The sequence below is a fragment of the Atheta coriaria genome, unplaced genomic scaffold (genome assembly GCF_025399875.1).
Source record: "Atheta coriaria isolate IRGN ID8LTWV9N9 unplaced genomic scaffold, Caltech_Dcor_3.1 hic_scaffold_6_pilon, whole genome shotgun sequence".
NCBI lineage: Eukaryota > Metazoa > Arthropoda > Insecta > Coleoptera > Staphylinidae > Dalotia > Dalotia coriaria.
Genome location: NW_027045448.1, coordinates 10,284,806 through 10,303,165, shown reverse-complemented (window position 1 = coordinate 10,303,165; position 18,360 = coordinate 10,284,806). Strand labels below are relative to the sequence as shown.

General features: G+C 38.2%; 1 protein-coding gene across 4 annotated transcripts in view; it reads right to left on the bottom strand.

Moving 5' to 3' along the window:
* The window catches only part of LOC135794826 (chaoptin-like), a 122,575-nt gene that overhangs the window by 59,582 nt on the left and 44,633 nt on the right, over positions 1-18,360 (bottom strand). The window contains exon 2 of one of the 4 annotated variants that reach the window (XM_065306265.1): positions 1,700-1,751. The exons of the other annotated variants lie outside the window; for them this stretch is intronic. Coding sequence (XP_065162337.1) covers positions 1,700-1,709 — 10 coding nt within the window. The 5' untranslated portion in view covers positions 1,710-1,751. The remainder of the gene's footprint in view (positions 1-1,699; positions 1,752-18,360) is intronic. 4 annotated transcript variants of the gene reach the window in all.

Genomic DNA, 18,360 nt, shown 5'->3' with positions numbered 1-18,360 from the left:
ATTTCAATGAGCCTAATGCACATTGATATAGGTATCGGGCTGACCGTATTGTGACGCGCCATTCAGATATTAATGGATAATTGATCATTTTGTATTCGGCGCATGATGACGCGGACATCGTTCCGGACACTTTTTCATCGAGTGTCAATGCGGAAAATGATAAATAGGCCAACGTGATGTAATAAAAAAATAAATGGAAGAGGGTGATTTTCAAATAGGGTTCTTGTTATTTTATTGATAAATAACCAAACCCGTTTTCTAAACTATTCCATATACTCGTAGTTCACATATATAACACCAGAGGGCAGTAACTGCTAAATATTCAATTTTATTGTTTGAAAATTTATTTCTAGAGCTTAAGGTCATCTGTAAATTTATTATGCATTAAATGTAGTCTCGCCGAATGAAAATAAGAGAACGACCCTTTCCTGAGCAACCTCCATAAATTAATAGATTAATAAATCAGGCGGATTTGCATTTTGTCCATGCACGCCAATGGTCATTGATGTTCATCTTGTTAATTAGACGGGTAAACAATGACTTAATAAGCTCCAGTTTAAACACGATGTAAAATCTGTGCCCTATTTAATGAATGAATAAAATTAGTCGAGCCTTTAATTTTGTTGCCAGCCGCGGTTGAATGGACGTCAAACAAATTTTCAGCACCGCAGCTGGTTAAATTAATTATTACCTAGGCATGTATAAAAGCTCAGCGCATTTGTAAATTTTCCAACAAGTTTTCGACGTAAATAAAATTGTACAACATACTTATCACATAAAAGTAATAAGTACCTAAACTCAGTATAAATATTCTTCAGTGAGTGAGACCAATCGTCAAAACATCAAAAACCGTCTGCTGTGTGTATAAAAAAGCTTTTTGAGGCTTTTTTCATGTTACGTACTTGGACTATCAGAATAGTTACAGTTTTGCCTTTGATTCTTCGTCTGCGCACACAACCAATATTCGATTTCGACGGTGGCCGCCGTATGCATACAATCGCACGCCCGCACATGTTTGACGTGCACAAAGCAAAAGCTGTGCCGCACATATTTGAAGAGATCAAATATTTTATAATAAAATATTTCCACGTGCACAACAGAAAGTTTTCGCAACAACAACTCGAACCCACCTCAACGCTTTGCCGCCCCAGAAAAAGATTTAACATCGCGTGTGTTCCAGTTTTTTGCAAACATTTTATTTTATATTTTCTTTTCGGCGCGCCGCAAATACAACGGAGCGGAACACAAATCAAACATAAATGAAACGAAATTGCGGCGCGCCGCGAGTTTACTCAAGCGAAGTCGAAGTATATTTTATTGTGTATCTTTATCTGATTTTGTATATTTTGGCCACAATTTAAGATATTGTAAAGCATTTCCCTTCAATATGCATTCAGTATCAATACACAAAATACTTTATGGCAATACTTTTTATGCTAAAGTCTAAATAGAAATAATTTTGAAACAAAAATTGTTATTTTGAAATGTTTACCTTTTGTAGAGAATGAATTTGGGTTTGTTTGTAACAATTTCCAAATAGTATGCCATTGGGAAACGGTGCATAATAAGACCCGTTAATATTTATTTTGCTTTTGCTTACCACTTCCAACCTCACAAACACCTCAAATATTTTATTTACTCCTACATCACCCGCTCTTAAATTGCTATCTCCATATTTTAATACTTGATAAGTTCCTACCTTCAAACATTTACTCCAAAATCCATAGTAACAGCAAAAATGTAGAAATTACCTGGAAAAGAAAAAAGAAATTATTTAGCAAGTTGTAATTGTTAACAATTTTTAATTTTCCACAAAATTAACGTGTATAAAACGTTTTTTGATCGGCGTACCGTGCAAATTAACCATTGTCGTTTGATTAAATTGATTAATTAAGCAATTAGCCCTCGAACACGACCGCGATAATTCACATTTAGTTATCGAAGCGGAATGGGGCGGAACGCGCGCCGCCGAAGTGGACAAACGCAGTGGGAAAAGTCCGAATGGATGCGAAAGTCATCAGTCGAACGAATCGAGCGTGCGAACGCGCGTCCGTTCATCCCCGAAGCTCGCTCTTCCCCACAGTATTGGGTTTAGTTAGAGGGTGGACCATCCCAGCGCTCGCAATTCAACCTCGTAAATTATTCGAAAAGTTTGATTGAAATTGTGATTGATTAAGTTGAAGTTGAAGTTGATACAAACAACATCGTCGAGTACACGTTTATTTTTCTTCTCGAAACTTTCATCCTTTCACTTGGAGCCTGAACGGCTGTTATATTTATTTGCGCTGGTTCGACACGCAAGAGAAATGTGCAACGCGTGAGTGTATAGTCAGTCAGTGTGCCAATTCTGAAATCTACTTATTTAATTGTACTACTTCAGCGTTGGAGGTTTACTAGAAGAGGGGTGCACGCTCGAGATGCGAAGCGGTGGGATGGAAGGATAAATAGGACGGAAAGTAGTTTTCCAGTTAATTCCGTTCGTTCTTATGTTCCGTTCGGCTCGTGCCCATTTTCCGTGCACTTGCCTGCTTGTTTTACACTGCACCTAGTAAAGTTTTCATAAGTTTATCCGCTAATAAATTTTTCTTCTGCGCAAAAACTCAACGCAGTTTTTGTTTGCGTTAACTTCGTTTGTATTAGTTTCGGGAAAATATCCAAGGCTCTAGGTGAAGATATTATTTTTACAAAATTTAATTATACTAAATAGTTAAAAGTTCTTCGTTGTTCGCTAGCTACCAATTAGCCGAGGAAAACTTCATCCAACGAAGAGAATAACAAAACGTAACGAAAATATATGATGTTCTCACTTGAATATTTGCATTAAGTTACATTACAGGTCAAGAGTGATAAGTGACTAACACGGTATGCACAAAGTTTGCATCTGTAAACTTTCACAACTGTCATTGAAATTATCTCTAATCGATAGTTGCAAAACAGACGTAAGATCACGTAATTCTCTCTATTGCAATGACTTGGAATTCTGAATTTGGTGAATGTATGAAAAAGTTAAGCCGGAATATATACATTTGTGTATAAACCTATACTGATCAATTATACAATCCTTCTTCGCGCACAATCAGAGCAGGATTAAGTTTCTGAGCTAAATCTAAATCCTACCCGACGCCAAACCCACAACCCTTCGTTGCAGGCCCAATCTCATGTCCCTCACTCCACGTCTTATTTCAGCGTTCGCAATCCGGCATTCCGCATTTCCCAGTCGGCTTACAACCCGCGCCCACGCATGTTAATATATGAAACGGCGGAAGCCGACGGCGAACCAAGCGAACGACAATGCAGCTAAACAGTTGTACGTGTACGTCAAGCAGTCGCCGGCGCGTGTATATCTAATGCCGGTCTAATACGTCTAAGCTACATAATATACATTACATCGAAGAGCAAAGCTCGAATTCGGCAAGCGAACGGCTTAAAACCCGCTGCCGCGCACTGCCATTCGATCCATCGGCATCAGTCGAATTCGCCGAATATGAAACGAATGTGAAACACATCCGGCCGCTGCAGGACGTACCTATGTAGGATGGAGATACAGGTATATGCAACAATAGTACATAACTACGGTTGTAATTTGACGCTCGTTGTCGATGGCGAACCTAGTCGTTATTTGTGACTGGGCATATTCAGTGCCGCCAAGTATAGGATGTTAAATTCGCAATGAAACATAATTAGTGCACGATGCATGTTTAGTTTGATTCGGGTGCGTATTGCGACATAATTTAGTCATGCAGCAATTGAGTGCGCAAGGTGTCCGGCATTAGATTGGCGATTGTGTCACATCAATGTCAAACTTCGATTAGATAAAAGCGCAATGGATTGGGTCAATGCAACGTGTAATTACGTGATTAATGCCTGTCTGATTAGCTATTGCGTATTAACGCCAATAAGCATTTAGGTAGTTAATATATTAATATAGAATATTATTACATTCAAATACTGCTTTATGTCGAAACAATAAGAAATAAGTGTTTTATACTTTTGACATTTCTTGAAAATTCCTGTCAATTAATTTGAAATGTTTTGTAGTTAATTTGCAACGCACTTCATCGAATATCTGTCTTACAGTAAACATTTGCCCCGTGGTTATTGTATTGATTACCTCTCAATCTGAATGTACCCGAATGTACCTCGACTATAAATAAACGTCACATTTAAACGTAGTTAATTGAGTGCAATAGTAAATACCAACTAATTGGCTCTATCTGTTGTCGGCAGAAAATCCATACCCCTAGACATTTCGCCTGTCCAGAAGGAAAAGAAACAACTAAAATTAAACGATGGCATTTAGCCGAGCTTTGAAGGTTACCACCGAAAGGTCAGCAGCCCTTTTTACCTTCTGCGACACACCGGCTGATTTGAAATTTATTATTCATTCGCTGAATTTAAAATTGTTTCAGTTTTAGCCGCCTGGGCGTCATTTCTACGCGCTTCGACTTCCTTAGGTCCGTCGTTCACGACGCGGACGAATGTGGCATAACGCGAATAAATTATTTCTAGAAGACAAAAAGTTGTTTTTATTTGCCTGCGAAGCGCGCCCGAAAGAAACAAATTGCGAAGAGTGTGCGTGCAAAAAAAGAAAACGAGGCATAATTGTTTGACGCTCTTTGTACGCGTGGGGCAGAAGGAAACAGCGAAAGAAAGCGGCGAATTAAAATTACAAACAAACTTTTGGCGGAGGCGACACCCCCGAAAATGTAAATGCTGTGTTTTAGTCCTTTTTGGAGTCCTTCCGTTGCCATACATATAAATTGCAAACGCGTTGGGCGTCGGTCCGGCCTGCCACCGCCCTGCGAACGCAAATCGCCGGCTTATAAAGTATGAATAAATGATGCATGTAGGAAATGTTGGAAATATAAAAAAGGTCTGTCATCCTCTCCGGCCGGCGCGCGCGCCTCGTTTCGCCTCGTCGCAATACATCCACTTCCGTGCGGCGGCGGTAGTTCTCTCGTCGCATCTCGCGTTTTTGCTCTCGTCTGTCGTAAATATTTTAATACGCAGCACGTGACGCCCGCGCTCTTCCCCACGAGTAAACAACCGAAACGTTATAGAATATTTTTACGCTTCGTCGGTATTTATTTACTCTATTTACTTTTGCATTTGCGCGGCGCATTTTCGCGACTACCTGCGTCGACATCAAACGACAATCCGACAGCTTTGTGAACAAAATAAAACAAAACCAGACTTTTTGCGTTTTTATACGCCTGGATTTTTTTTAATGCACACCAGCCGCGACACGTCCAGAAATAATCCTTTAATTTATTATAATTAATTAAATCAACGCACGTTATCTAAATTATGATCGAGTTGTTTCAGCGTCGGCACGGTATTTTGCCGCGCCGCTAACCTCGTGGCAAGTTTCGCTAATCAGTATAGATATCTGGATGGCTGCGAGCAACGAAGCGGCGACGATGCAAACACCCGAAAACTATGTCGAACCGAAAATCAGCCGCGCCGCTCTGGAATTTACATACAGTTCATACCAGCGCATCCAATTAGTATTTTTGCCAGCGTATTAACCGAGACCAGACGAGCAAAAAACTTTCCAATTCCAATTAAACGTATATTGTACTTAAAAAGTTACGATACAGATATATATTGCTATAGTTTGAGTTTACGGCAATCTCAATTCGCAAATTCGTTCATTATTGTACACACTCGGTGTGCGCTGCTGAGCGTGGAGAAATCGCACGCATAGGAAAAGCGTTGCGGGCGGTTTAGAAACGCTTGAAGTAATCCCGGTCCCTACGAATTCTCGACGCGCAAATCCTTAACTGATTACCGATCACGCAATCGCTGATTACGGACATACTAAATACAACACAACCGCCCACCAACTAGTTTTGCTCCGTTGAGAACGTGCCGTGTGCACGTTTCCTTTTTACACAATGTCACGACTTGACGTTTGTTTCACTCGTGCTATGGTTATGTTCGTAAATGACTATTTCCAATTGATTTATGTTGTGATATCTACCAACTTTATCAACAATTTACAAATTGGAGTACATTTGTGAAATTGTTTCAACGTAACCTAATTTTGGTAAATTTTGTAAAATGAAGTAATTATTGAAAATCAACATTATATTTATAAATTATACCTAAAAATTTACCTCACCACATTGTGGAAAACTTTTTTGTATAGGTATTTCAAGAGAGAAAAAGGAAAAATTTATAATAATATATCAAAATATGCGTTTCAAGTAGCTATAAATGTATACGAATAATAATGACAATAGTGATTTTTTAATAGTCTAACATCATGCTAGAAACAAATCACAGTCAAATTAAAACCCTCTTTTGTTATTACACCGCCAGAGATATTCTATTCCACGAAACACAATCAAAACGCAATCCTCACGTGAATAGAATGAACCATGTAACACGTTCGTAACATTTGATCCGGTTTAATAATTACAACTTTTATGTCTTCAATGCAGCATTCACATGACAGCAAATTCGAATGCGACGAATGCAACAGCAAACGCACCCACACACATATCTACTATACAAGTACACTGAATTCATGCGATTGTAAAAGCAGTCGAATGAAAAAAAAAAACTCATTTTATTACGTATAAAATTTTAATTTTTACATTGACAGCACGCACGTGCTTCACCAGTGCATTCGGATATTTTCTATGTGTACGAGTATACTGGGAATTACGGATTTTATGTAATCTCTGCGAAATAACAAAAACTGAATCAGTTTTTAAACTCAAAAAAGTCTTTGGAGTAAAAAATGCGTTTTTACTTCATACAAAAAATTACCAAAGTAATTTGTGTTATGGAAATAACCTATTAGGATCAATTTTATCGACAAATGTAATTTGTGTTGTTTGTCATGTTGAGTGTTCATAAATGTAATCGAACACTGTTTTGTTATGAATATATTTTGTGCGCGTATGTACAATGTAGGTATAAATTTCTGGAGCGCAAAATTTTAATAACTGTATCTGCTTTCCGAAAATTGCCGCCGTTTTACATAATTCATATTTAATTTTATTAATTAAGGAAATTGTTCGCAACGCTTTTCGCATCCGCCGCGTAGTTGGGGAAATAATGAAATTTGGTTATCACGGCGAGCGGCAAAGGTGTTGCGATACCGAGGTACGAATCTATGAACCAGTTTTAAGCCGTTGAATTCATGTCGAATCGCCTCATTGTCGACAATCATGCAAACCGTGCATAAATAAGTACGATCCTTATCTTTTTTCACGTAGAGGGAAACTATACTCCTGCTATAGCAAAGCAGTACACAGTAGGTTACAAATTACAAAACAAAAAAATTCACAATATTTATAAAAATAGGTTCAAAGCTGAAAAAATGCGTTTGGAATATTTAATCACTTTGAGAAGGTTATCAGAATATGGTGTAAAAGTGGTTTAAAAATAAATTTGTAATCTACTAGTGTAACACCTTGGAATCTTACATTGTACAACGTATGATTATGATTTATCTACACGTTTTAATTTGCATACTCCCCCACAATTTCCAGATTAATTGTTCAATTAAATTCAAGTTCCGTAAGTTCCAGGTTTGTGCGCTGGGTATAATCACTTAGAACTCAAAACTAAAAAGACTTCAAACTGCGTTCGACATTTACTAACCGATTACTATAAATATTTAAATAAAAATCCATTTCTTTAGGAATTACGTCTTCATCTACTATAATTATTGCGTAATTAATTAATAACTACAACTTATATTATTATTTAATCGTTATCTAATTGTACCTCAATTATTGAACATTGTACCTTGTAAGTTATGTTACTTAAGCTGGTTTAAATGCAAATTAAATAGAAGGAGCACCCAGTGGATGGACCACGTTTTGCCCAACAATTCCTGCTGCGGACCGTTTTACGCCTGCATGGCTGCCAGTGCATATCTGCGCCAACGGCGTTCCTTACACGATATCCAGGCGATGCAAGTTTATGCTTTGGCGACGTCTGTGCCCCTTCTACCGCCGCCTCCGCACAACTAAGTTCTATAATTTCCTTTCTGCCCGGGGCGCGCCGCAAAACATAAAGATACCGCCAAACCGCAGTGAGCGAGAAAGAGACAAAGAGGCCAGCCATCAAATTATGAATATATAATGCACAAACAATCAATTATTCAAATACATCCGACCCTGGCGTAGTGCCGGTGCACTTTATGTCTGAGAGGATAATAACTTAATTCGCCAAACTAGAGCGATAATTTGATCATTCCGCATGCAGAATATGGCTAAAAGCTGATGCATACTAATAGTATCACTCTGAAAAATGCAATATTCACAAATATTGTGGCGGTTGTGCTTTGGTATTGATAATATTTTTGGATATGCCTTGAATCAACGAATCAATATGATAATTTTATTAATTCCAAAAACGCATATTGTTTCACTAATCACATGCGTATGAACAGTGTACGCAATTAGTCAAATTGATTTATTCGGGCGAGTATATTTGCTGAATATGAAACTGCACAAAGCTCACTGTTCTGTTTCAGCAATGCAGATTTTCGTGAATGGATATAATTTACATTTGCGTTTAACAAATTGCATGCTAATTCTAAAATTGTAATCAAACATGTTGCAAAGTATTATTATTTTCAATGATTCGATAACTGTCAGTATTTTTAATTCATAACTATAAAAAAAGCTTAAATTTGTTTCTATCTGTACGTTACTATAATAACTTTTACTTACTTTATATTTCTTGCAGTAAAGTTTTGTAAAACAGATTTCTAAGAAAGAAAAATTGTTAACCTGTGAGACATTTTCTTAAAAATAAATATTTTATTGGAAACAATGAGTTATTCGTTGTTATTTTAGTGTTAGTATTTTTTTCTTTTATATTATTTGTTGAAATTACTTACTCAAATATAATTTTACTACCTAAACTAATACATATATAGACTATTCAATTAAAAACTTTCCGCTGCATGCACACTGCACATTGTACACGATGCTGTTGATGCCCAAATATTATGAGAAATAATTGTGTATGCAACTGGTATAAATAGCGGCGAAAACTTGCAGGCGGTTTCATGTTAAATGCATGCGCCCGATTCGAGCGATCCACGAGAAAGTTACGTTTAGCAGGGCATGCATATCGACAGCGTACTAATTTAGAGCGCTCTATGCGAAAAGGAGTGCGAAGTAACAAGTGCACGATGCGCAAGCCGCCACCGCCCGATGAGTTTAACAAAGTTATACCAAGTTGCTTGTTTTGAATAGGCAACGACCGGCTGCGGCGATTGGGGGGATGATGGGGCGCGATGGGCGGTGGAGCGCACATTAGTTGTACGTGTATTTATTGCCGATTGCCAGGATTACATGTGATGCACAGAATTGGTATATTCTCCAATGGAAAATCAATGAGAAATACACACTCCACCACTCTAACTGAAATTATGTAAGTGTGAGTGGATAAGATAATAATGGATTAATTTCTAGTGGGTTAAATTTCAATTTACACCTAGTTAATATTTATATTTCGATTACATTTCCGATATTAATACAAATATTTTCCTCAATTTTTTTTGGCCATATTGCACTTTTAGAGACTTGCTGAAAAGGCACTTATAGATACTCGTGTTTGTTTTGAGTGGACTAGAATTAAATTTATCGCCGACAGGCTGTGCATGCGCCGGCCGCTCGTGTTTTTATTTCGTGTCATGTGTAATTCTATTTTTATGCTCACAAACCGCTGTTATTGGGAAATTGTGAATTACTGCCACCTGCGGCACAGAGTGGCAATACATTTTGTCACAATGGATGAGGTAAAACGAATTAGACAAAGAGTGAAAAAAAGGAGAGCCCTAGTGTTCGTGTACAGGTGTACAAGGATAATAACAATTTTTGTACTTTTTACAAGTTTCTATCGGAAATATTGCTTTTATAATAATCACATTCGTATGTAGAATATTGAATATTACCAGTAATAAGTAATAAGTATATAAGTATCGAATATTACTGGTTGTAATATAGAAAAACTTCTTTTTTTAAACAAAAATTGCTGGTATAAATCTCAAAAACAATAATAATTAATTAAATTTAATGAGATGATACACGACTGATACTATTCATAGGTGTCATAAATTCTCCATTAAATCAGGCGTTTGCGTAATACCATTTTCCACTCCCGAGTGTCACGCGAGAGGTGTGTGTTGTCGCGAAAAGTTCTTTACGATCGTCATAAAAAAAGCGCGTTATTCAAGAGTGAGCCTATGTTGACGCGTTGACATACCGACAATGTCTGGCTAATCCGCATCCTTCGCCATATCACTTCGCAGGTATTTTTATCATCACTACGGCAACGGCGCCAACAGTGTTTAACCTCGTGTAACTACTTTTATTGCAACATTCGTCGTGTCCCATGAGCCACTCAGGAGATCTCGTTCGGACACTAAGTGAATATTTACACAATGGTAACAGGTCCCGACGCGGCGACGGCATCCTGGTAATTAAAAAACCCGGTAATTACGGCTGGGGACGCCGAAGGTCGGATAAGCTAGAAGAACCGACCCGGCTGCGCCGCCAAAGCTTATCGAATTAACTAATTTAATAGAGACGCGTTCGCAGATGTGCGCCGCGAGAGTACAGAGGCCCTAGACGGAATGCACCTTATAAAGATGTACGATGGCGAGGGCGTTACGGCGGAAATTCTATCGAGGAAAGAAGTGGAGTAAGAAGTGAATTGAGAGAACGGAATATACCAGTAAAAATCAAGTTATACTTTTTTCCTAGTCAAAAAATAAAAATTTTAAATTTGCAGCAATAAATATTTTGAAAGAGATGTGCATACAAGCGAAATGTTTGTTTGAACCGCACCATTTGGTGGTTAAACATGATATTTGAATATGCGTGGAAATGTCAGTTGGTGAGAAACAACCGTGCTCGTTTTCGCATCAAACAATTTTTTGCTCACACAAAGTGCGTCCGCTTGTTGATTAAATAAACGCCCGCCAAACGTGAATATGTTGATATGTTAACTGCAAATGCCGCAGGATGAGCGAAGATCAACTGAATGGTGCAAATACCTATATGAATTTCAGCGAATTAAAATTTTGCGGGCCAACATGTTGGAATCGTTTTTCTTCCAATTCGATTGACATTCGAAAAACAGAGGGTTAAAATAGCTGGCTTAGCAAAAATCAAAATAAATAAAGAGCTCGAGGGTGCGCTTTGCATCGAAGCGAACTCAAAAACATCCGGCGGATTCAAGTGCCGGCGTATTTTGATAAAATTTGCTTTTTCCGCACAACGCACAAAATGTTGGTCTAATAGTGCAATGTTTAGTTTTAAAAAAATAAAATGGTGCGTGCTTTCCGCCGGCGCTGACAGGGTTTTACGAGGAGACAAGGACTTTGCAAACGCGTACTCGTGTTGCAACAATGTAAAAGCGGAGAGGAAAAAGAAATGAGGAAATATATAAAAAGAAGCTATCCGGGCTGCAGAGTCCGCAGTCCGCAAGCTCGTAACCAGCAATAAAGTTTGTTTCGTTTGCGGTTTTTTCGGCGAATGATGAAAGTCCCAGCAAGCCAGGCAAGCAATGAACGCATGCACTACTACTGGTCTATTACGACTGAGCACTCACGTTGTGCTTGTAATACCGGTGCCGGAACTAGTAATGAATAAAGAGCAACAAAAACTCGCGCAACTAAAGAAAACAGCAGACGTTCCTCAGATAGCATATGGACGAGACACTCGAGGTCGCCTATTTATAAAGAGTAAAACTTGGAAATTAAAAATATCTCCAAGTGAAAGCAAACTTCCGGAACAAGCGGGAAACCTAGGATGCGCAATTTGAGCTGAAGTAAGAGGTATATTAGTTTGGAGGAGTGCGGAGCGTAAAAGTTGTTTATTGTTTCTTGGCGGATATCAGAGAAATCGAGAAAACGTGCTCAACAAGTCGTAAAGTTTATTGACGTCTAATAAGCAAAACTTTTCGTGAGAGCATGAGGAAACATGATAAGACCAAGATCAAAACACGTTTATTGGTATCAAAGTAGAATTAAGTGGAAAATAGAAATGTGATAATGTTTTCTTTCTTTTTAAACATCAAAAACATAATTTCATTATTTACGTTAAGAAATATTTTAATTTGTGAGCCAATTAAAAAGAAAATTACTGATGTTCAATTTGTTGGAACATGTGCAGCGTGTTAACGGTAATTAATTACCTCATTAAAATAGTTTTGTCGTAATTGTTTAATGCGCTAATAAAGACCGCCGAGTTGGGTCTAGTTGAAGACTACTCCTGGATATATGATATGATGTAAGTTGTGGCGTAAGTTGTCCTGATTTGGATCTCCTATTACGTGGCTGAACTCAAGTGGTAGTTATAAACCATAAAAGTGTATGCATATCCTGCGTAAAGTACCTTGGTACGCGTGTTACGTACCTCGACTTTTTATTACGTAAAAATCAAATATTCACGTGAAATTGTTGCGAAAAATATCTACAACGTTGAAAATGCGAATTTAATATCGTGATTAAAAAGTTTCACAGCTTTTTATTTTCGCGTGAAAGTGTAAATTGTTTACAACTTGTTCGTCACAAATATTTAATGAATTCACCGAGAGAAAGGGCGGAAACGTTGTGGCAGAAGGTCCAAGATGGATTGGAACGCCGGTTTATCTCGCTCGGCGTTGGGATACTTCGGCTTCGGTAATAAAAATAAAAGTACCATCCATGTACTAAACCAATATCGAGCTCGGAATTCCAATGGACGCGCGCACGTGTTATTATCGCGCGGATGAATGACGAAACGCGAATAAGGGAATTGAAGGAAATGGGTCGGGTTTGCCTGCCTTGAAAGAATGACGAGGAAACGAATTCGGTTCTAATATTTATTTGGGACTCGCTTTTTTTCGATACGGATGAAACACTTTGCAAATTGTCAATTAGTATCAACAGAAACTCTTTTGGGAACGCATGAAAACCATTACGTAATGTTATAGATAAAATCTGTGATTTTTGGTTGGCAAAAAAAATATATGATGTGCTTGCGGGTAGAAAGATATTGAACTGTCAATTATTATAGATTTTTTTTGAGTAAAAACATGGCAATGGTGTTATTATTTGCAAATATTGGTAAAGCAAAAAAATTATACTTTTTGTTTGCTGTTTGCTGGCGCTGTTTTTTGCTGTCTATCAATATAAAAGAGGTAGTTATCCCAGAGCGCAGGCCTAAATGGTAGGTTTTCCATTTTTGCGCTGCGTTGTGCAACCCACAGCACCCGAATAAGCCTCAAATTTAACTTGCAAATGCATTGGATTCGACATCAGCGTGCTCGACACAACGTTACCGCGCACTCAATGTATCGTCGAGTTGTTTGTCTGTTCTTTTTTTATTTGCAAACGCGGTGGTTCTGCCGAAAAAAAATTACACATACTCTTGCACTCCTACTGCCGCCGCACAGAAGTACCTAACAAAACAATCCAGACGCAAGCAGATGAAAAGTAAAAAAGTTTTAAAAAAACGTACAGCATCCCACCGCTAAATGCAGGTGATGGCACGTGTCGGATTTTATTAAAAATATGTAAATTTCCCACGGCTAACGTACGAATTAAAGCTGTAGAAAAGCTCACGAAAGGCGCTTTTTTTTCTAAAGAGATGATTTTTTCTCAATGTCTGTATATTTCGAAAGCGCAAAGGAACCGCATACACTATCGATTGCTGCCGCTGCAGTATTTGCCCGAAGTTATCGCGAATCGTAGTTTGTTGAGAGTAAAATGGATTAGCGCCGAATGCAACTAAACCCGGCGAAATTTTACATGTTTATTGTGCAGCGTGGTGCGGATAAACCAAATAAATTTCGTCGATCAATGGTTAGCGTTTCCAATTAGTGAAACACGGTGACGCATCGACAATAAAGTACAAATTAAACACTTGTTAACGAATGAAGCGTCCGAAAGCTCGGCCGGACCTTTCCGATGCACACGCGCTGACAGACAAACCTTTTTCGGTTGCGCGGAATAATTTTATTTCAGTGTTTGTTGCAATGCTATTGTTTGTATTTCGGTTTTTAAATTTAATTTTGCTCTGAATTCGTTTTTCAGCAACAAAAATTTCGAATTCTTCACAGCAAACTATTTTACCAAGAGATTTATTTTTAGAATTTCTAAAATAAACTTTTTTATTGCTAAAAACATTAAATATTATAGCACAGATAAAGTAACATTAATGGAAAATGTGCATAAACCATTTGAAATTTAAAAGTCAGATGATTTCTGTATGTAAAACACAATTGAAATAAATCGAAACAAAACGTGTCCGACTAAACCAGTTTTTATAATTATAAAATTTTCCCGGGCGTAATTGAATAATTCTGTATCGTTTAAACGAAATCACTTACCAAACATAAAAGCTTTGTGCGTGAATTTCGGTGTGAATGCAAAGGACGCTTCCCGTTGCGCCCTAAAATAATGAATAAGCCGGCGCCGGCGATATTTTTCGAAATAATTGAAGCGTAAAATTTAATAGATTTCTTTATGGTCCAGCCGGACCGTCCCGCTCGTCCACAATGCAACAAATTTGCTGTGTAAAATTGGATTGGACATAATACACGCTCGTATGGCGTTCGCGAAACACGCCGTTACTCTGGCCAAGCCGCTCGTTTCGGTCATGTCTCGGTCTTTCCATTGCGCCCTTCCCTACTTTTGTTACTTATTTTCCGCGTGTTGGTTTGGCGCTTTTTCAACTGCGTAATTCGCCCACTGCATTTCCACGTGTTTTTATGCGGTCGTTCACGCGTTATGTCCCGTTGCAACGACTCTACAGCCTTTGCGTAAATACAAAACCAAGAAATTTGACCAACAAACCTGATACCGAATAAATAAGATCAATTTTTAACAACTACGTTTTATGTTTCAGCTTGAGCTCACAGTGTAACGCGCCATAAATGAAAATGCAAATAAATTACACACGACGCGACGCGTGTAAACGCGCGCAAACCTTCCGGTTTGTACGCTTTTCGATGCGGCGCGAGTTCGAACCAAAAAGTTATGTAAATTTTTTATGAACCGTGGACAGTATGCGACTGGTATGGCAAGCGAGCAAACACGTAAGTCGTTTGTGTCCTTAGTTACGGATTCAACATCGGCGACCGGGTTTATAGTTATTTCGGTGCTTTGCGTCAGGACTTGCTCGGAATTAACTATAGGTGCGCGCACATCTTTTATTTACCATTATCAAAGTCTATCCCGAGCGCACGGCCGTAGTTATGCGAGCGCGTGCGACGCGGCGCGCAGGATATTCGGCACGTAATGGCGCCGAGAACATCGCGAACGTCCGAAATTTGCATATTTACGCACGCGCTGCAACTTAAACCCTTTTTCATTATACCAGCCCGGCACTTACCTCCACCGTAAAATTACCTCACCTACTTAACTGCTAACACATTCGGAAATTTCCAAAGAAACGATAAATTTGTGCCGTGACTTCACTTATTACTCGGTCTACGTCCATGTCTTTGCATGCTGCCCGGCGCCTTCACCAAAACGATATGTCGCCTTATGCCAGGCGTTTAAAACGGCACCAACAACGTAGACCAGCAGCGCGTTGACGAAGGCAAATATAAAGAGACACAAAAGGATTACCTGTTCTTTTGTCGAAGGAGCTGTCTTTGTGTCGGCGTGTTCTTTTTGTTCGGGCGGCGCGACGCTAACGTGAAATTGAATTACAATGACGGCAGCGCCAAGCCGGGGGTCTTAATGTGTTATTAATTTATTTTTAAACTTCCGCAGCGTGCAGATTTGCGTCGTTTTTATGTTGTCGCATTATTTGCGAATCGTCAACTTCCACGTAAAAGTAGGTACTCGGGGAAAGTATTGTTCTTATATGTTGCAGTACGCAAACTTGGCGGCTGGCTGGCTGATGAACGAGAAGGGAAAACGGTGCGGCGCCGCACTCGTATTTCTTCTTATAGACAGCTAAAGTTTGACGCTAAGGGAGGCAAAATACCAGTCTAGGAAAAAGAGAAGTGCACAACATAGAATAAACATGAAGTGAATATTTTGCATCAGCCAAGCGCATCAGCATCAAGTAGATATTCAAGCTGCATTTGAATCATGTTTTTATATTCACAATTTTGAACACTAATAAAACATCCCACTTAGCCCAAAATAAACTATAAATAATTATGCAATTTTAATATATTATAAACTTGAAATTGCAGCGTCTTATTTCATGTTTGCATTGCTTTGCTATTAAAGTTTACTAAGACTGTCGTAGGAGAGATTAGATCTTAGATATTGCACGAATTTAATACCGGTTCTTGTTTACTATGTGATATGTTAATATAAATTCCACGAGTTGCTAAAATGATACAATATATAAATGTATTTTATGATAAAATACTTAAATGTTATTTACGCATAACAATTATGTTTTGTTAAATGATTTGATAATACGCTAAATGCCACAAAGTTTAATTGAATCGCCCTTAGTTTGAAGGCTGGTAAGCTGTAAATTTTAATGATTTAACATCGCTTGCATCTGTGCTGCATTTAAGTGTTATTGTTGGGCTTGCCGAAAATGGAACGCCCTACCCAAGACGATGGCGACGGCGGTTTGGTTCAGCTTGGATTTTAATTAATCACCTCATCCCGATCGACGCGAACGTAAAGTCGGTGCCGCGCAAGTGCACAATGTTGAACGGCTCTATATACCTTAATTAATGCTTATAATTAACCGAGCGTGGGCGCTTTACCACCCACGTCAAATGTGTGCCACATCGACCAATAATCTGGCACCGTGATCAAAGCATGTCGTTACGAAAAAAAAAAACGAACTCAAACTCGACAAATCGACATTTTTACGAAACTTTTTCAAGCAGCCGTTCAGGCTTCCGAATACCATAATTCTATAATATTTTACCTAGTTATTACCAAACTTGTTGCGATAAGGGGATTTAACTTTGTTGGCGCTGTATTTTAAAGTTTTCTCGAAGCACCCACGCACGAAACGGAAATCGGGAAAGCACCCCTCGGACTTTTTTTTACTCTATAGAGACATAAAACAAATAAAACGAGGACTTTTTTGATTTAGACACACACCTCGCTTGGATGTTTTATTTTTTTATTTTTTGCTTAGCACGCCAAGTTTATTTTATTTTCGTCTTAAAAATCTTTTGGTATTCCCGGAGGACTTGTCCGTGGCGTATCAACGTGATTTAGCTGAAAAGTTTTGCTTGATTGCGGAATTTCATAAGCGGCGTTATTGCCGATTTTATTGTTTCCCAGATAATTATTTCGTTATGCGTTTTATCACACACGCAATAATTCAAAAAAGCGGTCGCCGCATAAAGCCCAGAAAGTATCCGGGAACACTCTCGAAAGAGGCTTCTCGCCTTGGCGCTCGCGCCTCGACAATTTATCATTCTTTTGTGCGCCAAACGTGGAAAAAATTAAAAGAGTATTATGCTTCTGAACGTGAAAGTACAGATAATCGGACGCGAAGTGCCTTCGAGTCCCTATCAATAACGGAATTACGTGCACCTGTCCAACGTGTGCGACTGATAAATGGCTTGCGATTGCTCTAAATAAATGTTTGAACTGAAAATTACATGCGAGCTCAAACTGTAACATTACAATCACACTACTCTAAATTAACAATTCACTGCCAAAGCATTAAAATAAAAATCCGTTTTCATTAAGCAAATTAATTTTTAAATAAAAATACTCTAATAATTTTAATTTAATTAATTAAAAGCATCTTAAAATAGTTTTTTTTTGTCATAAATTCTGTTAAGAGATTACTTCTCGAGTATTCAGTGACAGGAACATCAGCGCATTAAAAATGCATTCAAGAATTAGCTGAAAGCAAAGCAAAAGGCACAGTTCAACCGTAGCGACGAAAGAAAATTTGTGTCAGAAAAAATACATAAAGAAGCTTATTAAATCGCATTTCACATTTATAATTTCATTTCTTTTGTTGATCCATGTCTATAAAGACGCAATTAAATTAAATTCACGCTTAAAGAATTCGCAGGAAGTGAATATTTGTTTCCTATTTGCAAGCTGCGGTTGCATTGAATATTAAATATATCATTTGTATGCAGGAAAGTCGGAGATTATTATTTTAGCTGGTATAGCATACGGTAATATAGTTGCTACGTTCTAGGCCAATAATAGAATACCGAATGTCGTAATATGAAAACGTGCTCGAAGCTTCCGCGTCCATTATTATTGATCGCAAACGCTGATTTTGCCGCTGTAATGTGCAAACTTCCCCGAGAATAACACAACAATTGGTTCGAACCGATTTCAGTTGCATACTGTAGACATCGCTCATCGGTGCCGAAACAATTGTGCAACAGAGTACGTACATTTTGAAATTGCATACAAAGTTTTATCAGTTTGCT